Below are 10,191 nucleotides of genomic sequence, written 5' to 3'. Positions count from 1 at the left end.
ATATATTTTGCTTTTTTCTGCTTCAATGCTACCCACCTGCCAGAGTGGAGTGCAGACTGCCTCTCCCTTAGCTGGCATCTCTACTAAATGGGTTACAGCTGCTACTCACTTCATTTAGGGCCTAACCCCTTGACAACAGCAGCCATGACTTGTGCACAGGATTTTGATGAGTCTTAGCTGGGTATTTGCAATTGGTATTTCTGCAGATCTCTTACACAGCATGGAGCATATTTTCAGCTTAAGAAGTGTGACCTGATCTTTCTTGAGCATAAATGAGCTCATACTAACATGGTTAAGGTGGGCTACTTGTAAATGGAGAGAAAAACCCCACATATGTTAAGTGACAGGGACAAAATCAAAAATGGCTGAGGACTGGTAATCAAAACAACCTGAAGTTCACAAAATAAAAAAAAGAAAAGGTTCATAAACATCATGGAATGAAAAACAGCTAAATTAATTCCACTACTGATAATGAGCAGGAAGCCCAGTGCTTGGGATCATGAGTTTATGCAAATCTGTTATTACTGCAAATTGGCATCCTAAGACCCTGATCATACAACACTTGCACATATGCTTAACTTTATGCACATGAGCAGCCTCATTAACGCCAAAGACTTAGTCGTGCATAAAACTGAGCAAATACATGAGTGTTTGTAAGATTGGGATTTAAACACAAGGGAGAGAAAACAAATTTACTGTATCATCAACAATTATTTCTGAAACCCAGCAGAAGCCAAGGTGATGCCAAGAAGTCTGCATAGTGCAGAAACATTCAAAGAGAGAGAGGAATGGGATTTTGAAGATTGTTGCCTTTAACTCAATCCATTAGACCAAATAATGGTGGGCCAGACCAGGAGGAAAACATCCCTGCCCAGATAAAATATAACTTATTTTAACAAAGTAAACTGGATTGTCTCTTAAAAACATAGTTTTCAAACTTAGTTATTATAAAGAAGAACAGTTTAGAATCAACTTGGATTTGACTAAATTAGCACTGTCTCACAAAAGTCTTACCAAATTAATATAAATGGTGTTAGGTTTATGTGGATACAGAGCTGACTGCAGCATTTATATAAATAGTTACAATAAATACAAAGGCTTACATTGCAGGGAGGTGCCTATTGCACTGTAGTGAAGGCTGATGGTAAGTCTTGGAGATAGTTTTAATTAGGATAGTCAGCAATGCTTTGGGAAACAGAGGAGCTTCCCCTATATTTGTTGAAAATACACTTTTTCCTTGGGAATCCAGAGGAGAAAATACAATAAAGTATGAGCACTTACCAGCAATGCAAGAAAAAACCCAAGGACCTGCAAAACAACAGCTGTAGAAGTAAAGCTTCTGCCACATTTAAAGGGATAGTTCTGGAAAAGGGATTCTGGGAAAAATACAACCCTGCATTGGGAAGATGTGAAATAGGACCTCTACAAAACATAATTGTTAAAGATGTAAAACAAGGCCTCTACAAAACATGAATATTATCATAAATATAATCAGTAATAACTTATGTTTCATGATAATTTCAGTGTGATTTTTAAAGCATTTTTTTGTTCCACTTGGGAAAAAAAGTATGTTCTCAAAAGCCGGTTTTACTGTTAGTTTTTGGTGTGTATGGATTTTTTTTCATACTTTCTGTTCTTCTGAGCCAGTAGGACTTCTGCTGTCAATATTGCAGTGGAGCAGTAAAGTTGGTGGATTTACTGTATTTCACATCAGTCACATCTTGCATCTTTGAAGCCGCAGCTCCAGGGCCTCCAGGTTCTGTGCCGGGCCATGGACCCGACTCCTGGCAAAGTCTGGGTGTGTCGAGGGCTCTTGGCTCTCCACAAGGTTTGTTCAGGAGCGTTGTCATGGAGATGCAGAGTCTGAGAGCAGCAGTCTGTCCTTCTGTGGCTGCAGCTCCACGGACAGGCTGCCCACAGCGCCGGCCGGCCGTGGGGGCTGAGCTGGCAGGCAGCCAGGCAGCTTGTGAAAATGCTTCAGCACATTTGCACTTGACAGTTTGGTTGTTTTTAAGTGGGCCATCAGGGTATTGCTGATCAGCTGTTTTCAAGTCTGCATCCATCTTAAAGGCTTAATTTTATATAAAAATTGCATGGGGATGACTATGGTGAGGTGGCACAGTCGCTTCTGTAATCTCCCAGCACTCAGCACCGGATGTATGAGAACCAAAGGAAAAGAGTAACACAGGCTGGCGGAAGCTGTTGGCCAGTGGCTCTCCTCCTACCATCTTTTCCCAGAGCAAAAAAAGTTTTAACTTCATGGGTTTTGACTTCTCTTTCTAATCTATATAGATTTCAAAGAAGGAGGTAGGGCTTCTCCTGGGATTAATTGGCACATGGCAAGAGTCTGATTATGAACTGGCCTTTAAGAAACTATGATGATAAATATATAAAAAATGAAATTATTGATGAGAAAAGTGATGCTGGAAGTGTAGCAGCTGGAGGAATCAGCCCTGAAAATATTTGTTCTGCTTCCCATAATCATGTGCAGCATTGCTTTATCTGTGATGTCAACAAGGGGCTCAAGTCCTGGCTTTGGAGCATCCCCATGTTCTGAGCTGAAGGTCTGTGACTGCTGGGGAGTGGAGAGAAGTCTGAAATAAATTTGCACTGTATTTATCTTGTTTTGAATGACTACCTGCTTCATTCCAATAGGTAAAGAGCACAGAAGTTTTGTTTATTAGCACAGCTCCAGCAGACTGAATCTCCCAATGGCTATGGTGATAATATTGCAGTTTCTTTGAAATACTATTCTAATTCTTTGAGGGAATATTTATTTCGGAATAGATGAGTCTTTACCTTATTTATTGTATTCTGAAACACTGAACCTTGAAATGCAACACTGAATACAAATTTCTGTTTGGTTTAATGGAAAAAATTTCTTCATCAAGCATTTACTTTCAGAGGGAAACCTTAATATTTTACTTTTTATATATCTGGTCAATCACTGATTTGTTATTTTTCCTGTTGGCCCCACTGGACATGTGACAGGCCTCTAAAATGTGTAATCTTAAAAAGTGTTAAACAAAATTCTTAGTTTTCAAACCAGTCAGCTAGTTGATCTGATAAATATATTACATGAATTTACTTTTGGACAAACAGTTTGCTTAGCACTTGAGTGCAAGTTTGCATAACAAAATTGTAACTAATGCCTGATTATTATTTTTCTGATTTGATACCATAGACTAATAGAACAATCCAGGCTGGAAGGGATCTCAGAGGATCATCTCATCCACCTCCTGCTCAGAGCAGGGTCAGGTTGAGATCAGGTTGCTGGGAACTTCAAGCAGTCTTAAAAACCTCCAAAGATTTTAACACAATTGTATGAACTCTCTGGGCAATCCTTTCCAACACTTGACTGTCCTCATGGTGAAAAGGATTTTCCTCATATCTTGTTGAAACTTCTCTTTTTTCAATTTATGTCCAATGTCAGCCCTTCTCTCTCTGTTGGATTGGGGTTCATGTAACTAAGGGCTGTGGCAAATAAACCTTTTAATTGTCAGTACATCTGCATGTGCTAGGAAGGGCAGTTGCAATATCCTTCAGGGTCTGAGGCAGGGAATCTAAAAAAATGTATCTGCTCTTTATGTGCTGTATTAAAAGATGAAAACTCATCCTTGTATGTAAGCAAAACAGAGTTTGAATGAAGATCTGACCCAGAGACAGGAGAGCAGTTTTCTTATAAAAGATGTTCTTTCATTACAAAGACTATTGTAAGCTAAACATTTATGATATATTTTCTTTCCAAGGAACTTTTTCAATCTCCCTGAGCATGCTGAAGTCATTATATAGTTACTAGAGATGCTTTGTCCAGATCAGCTTACTATAGGTTACAGTTCTGCAGGAGATTAAAAATGATGGGCTGGTAGATATCCTTCTAAAAATACTCTTTTAAGTAATATGTATCTGCATTTCCCAACCTCAGAAGAACATAGACAACAGCAAAGGAAATACAGCAAATAATTGAGGGCAAATGATATGTAACAATGTGAACTTTTACCACTGTATTTATTTAAATGAATGGAAATGTCAAAATGTGAAAGCAAAGCACTCCAGTTTATTCACATATTTTACATTCAAAGGACCAGGAGATTTCTTTAGTTTTTTTTGAAAAATAGACTACTCTTTTTTCAAAAAGACTTGACACAGGCATGGAACATACCTAATGAAGCCTATCATTGCAGTGCATACAATGAAAACCTTGTGTATAAGGAAAAAAGGATAAAAACCAAAGTTGACCACTACTAAAAAAAGATTTCCTTTAATATAAATAAAATTCAGACTAGTGCTTTATTTTAACAGACAACACAACAGTGGGATTTATTAACAACTACATATTTACAGTGCCTCACTGGCAAAAATACTGGGCTTCATCTGAGATCCTAGGACACTTCCTGAGAAGGCAATGTGGACAGGAAATTGCTCAGCACTTCACATAATTTGGGTGCTAAATGGGTGAAATTAAAGCATATTTTTCAAATAAGTCAGATAACATGGTGGAATGGTTGATGCATTGTGTTCATGCCCTGATCTGCCAAACTTGCACCTTGGCACGTTTGATTTTAGTGGTTTTATTCACACTCCTAAGGTTAAGTGCAGGATTGATTCAAACCCAGGAGCCTCAGAGGAAGACAACTGCTTGACTCAAAGATGCTGTGAGAAAACTGCTGTAATTGGAATTTACATGGTACAGAGCCACATTACCTTGAATTTAAATCTGTCTTCTTCTGCATGGGTGATTTCTACCACTTTACAAAGTCTGGATTCCAACCATCTATGAAGTGGCAAACCTGTGAAAGCACCTTCTTCCCACAGCCTCCAAAATCATAGTGCCAGTTAAGCAGATCTCAGTCTTTTTGGCAATTAAATAAAACGAGAACCAGATATTTTTCAAAGTATTCACAAAATAATCTTTCAGTTATAAAATGACTGTCCCACCATTCTTGTATCAGATCTGACCTCAGCTCTTTAGATCTAAACAGTTCTTTAGAAGTTATAAAAATAAAGGATTGATTAATATACAAATATATATTTCAGAGTGATAAGAGAATAATATTAAACAAATTCCTTTTTTAATCTACTTTAAATTAAAAGAAATGTTTTCAAAAGTCTGGGCTGAAGCAGATCTTTATCTATTGACTCTTTAATGGAACCCATTCCCCGCAGATGGTCACGCACAACTTAGTGTATGAAGTTTTTTACTACAAAAGGATGGTGAATATGTTTCCACTAGCAAAGCACTTCATAAAAATCTGCTGTGCCAGTTGGTTTTTGGTATCTTGCTTTCAAGAACTGCAGATATTTTTAATATTAGAAACAAAACCTCAGTCATGAGGTCTTGAGATTCTTTAGAAATTTCTTTCCCTTTTCTTTATTAATATTTTTTTGCAATGATCTAGTTTGTTTTGTATACTGTCAATATACAGAATAATACAGATGTTCTGCACGAATGCACATGTATGTACAAAACCAGTAATTTAGTTAAGAGATATGCCTGCTCACTGAGTCATTTCAAACTTTCAAAATACCATATTTTGCAGTAATATCCATAACAACACCATGTAAGTTTCTTCTTTCTTCTGCTGAGATGCTTTTGAGTGTTTTCCTTCCATTTATCTCAAACAGCCGAAACAGCAAGGAACATTTTTGAACAATCTATAATACTCCTCCTGAATCTGAAATAAAAATATTGAATTCAATTGTGCAATAGATTTATTAATAGGTCTATATGCCTTTTAACTTATTTTGTAATGCTCCTGTCACTAGATATTTTAAGGTGGGGCTGACATTTACTTTAGGACAGACCACTGAAGAAAGTATCATCCCAGGCTAGTGTGGGTGAATCTTGCTGCTAATTGAAAATACTGGAAGTTTTATTGCACTCATTGTATTATTCTGTCAGGTTAATGACACTGTAACCAGTTTTACAGTTAAAAAAACACATTTTCCCATGTTTCATACTTCAGTTTTTAAACTGAAGAAAATATGTGAGAACATAAAAACTGGACAGAGGTTCTGCCTCCTTGAAGGCAGAAGCTCAACTTCAGGGCTGGACACCGGGACAGTGCAGGGACATGAGGCGGAGTCACTTCCCACAAGGAACAGGATGCTTACCTTCCTAGACAGCACACAAAGAAATATGAAGATGAACATCCCCTGGAATGCATTGAAGATTGTAAAAAGATAGGCAGTAACCACAGACCCTTGGACCACATGGAGAACCCCAAAAATCCAGGTAGCCCCAAGGAGGAAGAGGAGAGCCAGGGCACCACGGGCACAGGATCTGGACAGGGAGAGAACATTGTGAGCAGCACACAGGCACATGCTTCTCTCCTTTCCCTCCTCTTTGGGTGGTGAGTGCTGCCTTGGAAATTCTTCCACAGCTGCCAAGGCCTGAGAAGTGCAAGTGCAGGGGCTGCTCTTCAGGGTGTGCTGTAGCACTGTAGCACGAACAAAGTCACACAACCACTTTGGAAGAGCAAAGGAGTAAAACTGGAGGGCCTTAAAACACTGGCTTCTTTAATCTTCAGCTATGTTTTCTCTGGTGTACTGCAGCACCATATGATTTGATTTAAATCTACTGTTAGTGTAATTCCCCAAGGAAAAACATATGTCTGTTATGAAGCATTCCCCCACTTTTCCTCCTCCCCCCTATCTTCCTCAAAAAAATAACCCAGAAAAATGTTCAGTATGCTCTTAGGTCAGTGCATGTGCATGACATCAAAGGATTCCCAGGCTGCCTCTCAGGTTCACTGCAGAGGACGGTGCCAGTTATAAAACCAGGCTCTTTTTAAAATTCCGTCTCTTAAAAATGAAAAAAAAAAATTGTTTTTAGAACACAAGTACCCTCAAATAGTTCCTGGGTCAGCATATTGATGCCTTAAAATTGTAGAAACTGATTGGCTACAATTTTTTTTTCCAAGATGCTGTAGAGCCCTGCTCACAGACTTGCACAAATTACAGCATGTTGTCTTGGAAATGAAGCCACTGATTACTTTCTTATTCATTTTCAGCTCAGTCATTGCAGGACTTCCTTTGAACAGCAGACATTTTTAGCACTGTTCCCTTGAAAATTGATAATTTTCAACTCCATTAGAAACAGGTCACCACATGAAGCTATGAAAGGTGAGGAATAGAGAAAGTAATCAATCAAACGATTGCTAAATCCTAACTATAAATCTAGTGCAATGCATTGAAACTGCAGGAGTGTTCCTAAGCAACACAAACAGTAAGTTGTTTTCAATGTTCCCTGTAGTACACTTCAGCTTTTCCTGCACAAACGGTTTTCAAGGTCCCTATAAATCAGTTTAAAAGAGAGTGAGTTGATGGAAAAATCATAGCAGCATGCAAAGTAAAGAATCTGCTCCATCCCCCAGTGCCACAGAAGCACAATGTCCTACTGCAGACTTTTCCCAAATAACGTGAATGGCTCCAATCTCTTATCTTGCTACTTCAAGGCAAATATTTTGGTCCCATTTCAGACATAGATTTGAATTCTGTTTTGCCTTGCATAGAGGCTGTGGAAAGTACTTAAGAAAAAAGGACAATTACTTCTTTAACTTTGCCATCAGTCTTTACCTCTGGTTGATATGGGCCACTTGTTTTCTTTGTGCATCTTTCACACACACCCTATCATACAAGGTATGACTCAGTGGGAATAATGACTGCAAAATTTATGTCCAAATATATATAAGGGTAATAGCAGAAAAAAAAAAATCTTTCTCTCTCTACAAATCTCAGGATATTGAACTGTTGCTTTTGAATACTCATTATCATCTCTCTCTGTATTTAAACTTACAGAATTTGTACTGAATGGCAAACTTACCTTATATTTTCATAACAGCTGACTTCTGGCTTTAACATTGCAGTGTGTCGAAATACTTTATAAATAATCACTCCAAAAGCCAACAAATTAACCTGGGGGAGCAAAGAGAAAAACTTTCAGTTTAAACCAGAATATCTTTGAATGCCAATAACTGTTAAGCATTTAAATTAAACAAGACAGATAAAATTTCTGTGTATCTGAAATCTACAGAATCCCATGCCTGGAGGGGAAAAAACCCACCCTGTTCTGATTCACTTACATTAAAAAAATATTAGCCCTGAAAAAAATATTGATCAAACAGGGATGTAACCCTACCTTATCTCAACAGTATCACTACCAACAGTCTGCAAATGTTTATTGATTTTATTGGTAAATCTCTTCGATTTCCTGCTGAGATTATTTTTCCTGAGTAGCGATGAAGGAAAGCAAAAGAAAGGAAAGGAAAGGAAAGGAAAGGAAAGGAAAGGAAAGGAAAGGAAAGGAAAGGAAAGGAAAGGAAAGGAAAGGAAAGGAAAGGAAAGGAAAGGAAAGGAAAGGAAAGGAAAGGAAAGGAAAGGAAAGGAAAGGAATTTAAAAAAAGGAATGAGAAATTTAGAAACTTCTAAAAAACCCTCTACCCTATGGGTTTTCTATTGTACTGTATCATATTGATCTCAAAATATGTGTGTCTTTTGTTGCTAAATAACATTAATAGCATCATGCATTTTGAGGCCTTTGGGGTGTGAAAACTTTCAAGTGGCAGAAAAATCTTAGAGGCTTTCACAAATAATTTTAAAAATCTAGCTTTTACTGAAAGGTGTATTGCTGTATATCTTCTCTTTTATGTTTTTTTCATAGATTAATAGTTTTGGTATTTTTTCCTTGATTTTTTACAATGGCATCACTTAATTTGAGTTTGAAACAAAGAAAAGCAACTAAACTAAGCAATATTGCAAATGATGCTCAGTTGTGATTCTGATGCTTTCTTGCCTTGGCTAGGCTTCACTGATCTTTCAGTTAAATTTATACTGCATTCCTTTAAAAAGGTGGAAGGTTGCCTTCTTACTTTGCAGCATTTAACATCAGAATATATTTAAAATATTAGTATATTATCCAAATTTTTGCTGTGTGTCATTCAGGTACTATTTGTAAGTCTTTGGCTGCAATCCCTTGGTCAGTTCCTGTGGGGTTCCAGCTGTAGAATGAATAGAATTAATGCCTTCCCCAAGCTGTTTCTCCAGAAAGACTTTATGGTTTTCCCCTGCTTCTTATTCTTTAAAAAAAAACAAACCAAACCAAAAACCCAACCCAAACAAAAAAAAAAAGTCTCTGGAATAAAAAGCAAACAGCTGTTGGAGCACAGTACCACTTGAAAAGGAATCGTTTTCATTTGTTAACACTCATAAAGTATGTCCTTAGAATACTTTTCTTGTGTCAAAGGGAAAGTATCTAATATTAAAGCAGTCTCTGCTTTAATTAGCTGCGTGCTCATCGTTTAATGCAGCATAATATATTTACAATTTGATAAGACAGGAGATAGAGCTGATGAGCAGTTTTGGGAATTAATCCTTCACTGAATACCTTGTGCTAGTGCTGATCATGAGAGCTATTCTGAAGCTCCTTATATTTAAAATTGTAATCTATGATATCTCCTAAACCAGCAATTTTTCAAAGTTAATTATGAGTCAGTCAGCAGTTGTGGATAATTATATGCAGACTTACTTTTTATTTTATATTTGTTGGTGAATAATATATCAAATAACTTCATGCATACACTGTAATCTGCATAACTCACATAATGTACTTATTAATTTGAAAAAGGTAGCGGGAAATGTGATCAAGGTACCAGAAGTATGGAGAACACCCTGCAACTTCTTTAAAAACTGCCAGAAATAGGTTCTGTGAGAGGCTCCACGGGCCAACCCCCCTTTCTCACAAAAGCAGCTGCAGAAGTGGCAAGGTTTTGCTGAGCAAGGATGGGGTGGGCAGTAGGCTCCATTTCTCCTTGTCCCAGTGGGGCTCCTTCGCACAAATGCTATTTGCACTGTCCGTTTCACAGGATAATAGGATTTGGCCTCCTGCATTAAAGTAATTCCCATTAACTCTGATCTTTTCATTCACCAGCCCATTCGAATGGGAATAATCTGTATGTATCAGGGGAGCAGGAGAGGTTAACACCAGCTTCTTGGAGTCAGCTGCCAGAACACAATTATTGTACAATATGTCTCAGGTAGCCTCACAGGAGGTAGTGTTACAGGGTAATGAGGGTGAACTTAACTTCTGAAACACTTGTCATTTTCAGGATTTATTAAAGTCTTAAGTCGGTCTTTGCCCCATTTTTAAGCACTCCATTAATAAAAATTTCTATAGCAAAGTGAAAGCACATA

The 10,191-nt window shown here is 37.6% G+C and overlaps 1 protein-coding gene across 1 annotated transcript in view; it reads right to left on the bottom strand.

Annotated features, from left to right (window-relative positions):
* Positions 1-4,010: 4,010 nt before the first annotated feature.
* The window catches only part of ADGRL4 (adhesion G protein-coupled receptor L4), a 72,897-nt gene continuing 66,716 nt past the window's right edge, over positions 4,011-10,191 (bottom strand). Inside the window, exons 14-16 of the mRNA XM_058030075.1 lie at positions 7,826-7,917; positions 6,115-6,283; positions 4,011-5,675 (exon numbers count right to left, since the gene is read on the bottom strand). Of these exons, the coding sequence (XP_057886058.1) occupies positions 5,613-5,675; positions 6,115-6,283; positions 7,826-7,917 (324 nt within the window). The 3' untranslated portion in view covers positions 4,011-5,612. The remainder of the gene's footprint in view (positions 5,676-6,114; positions 6,284-7,825; positions 7,918-10,191) is intronic.

The sequence above is a fragment of the Melospiza georgiana genome, chromosome 9, assembly GCF_028018845.1.
Source record: "Melospiza georgiana isolate bMelGeo1 chromosome 9, bMelGeo1.pri, whole genome shotgun sequence".
NCBI lineage: Eukaryota > Metazoa > Chordata > Aves > Passeriformes > Passerellidae > Melospiza > Melospiza georgiana.
Note: the sequence above shows the minus strand (reverse complement) of the source record. Positions and strands in the feature narration are given on the sequence as shown.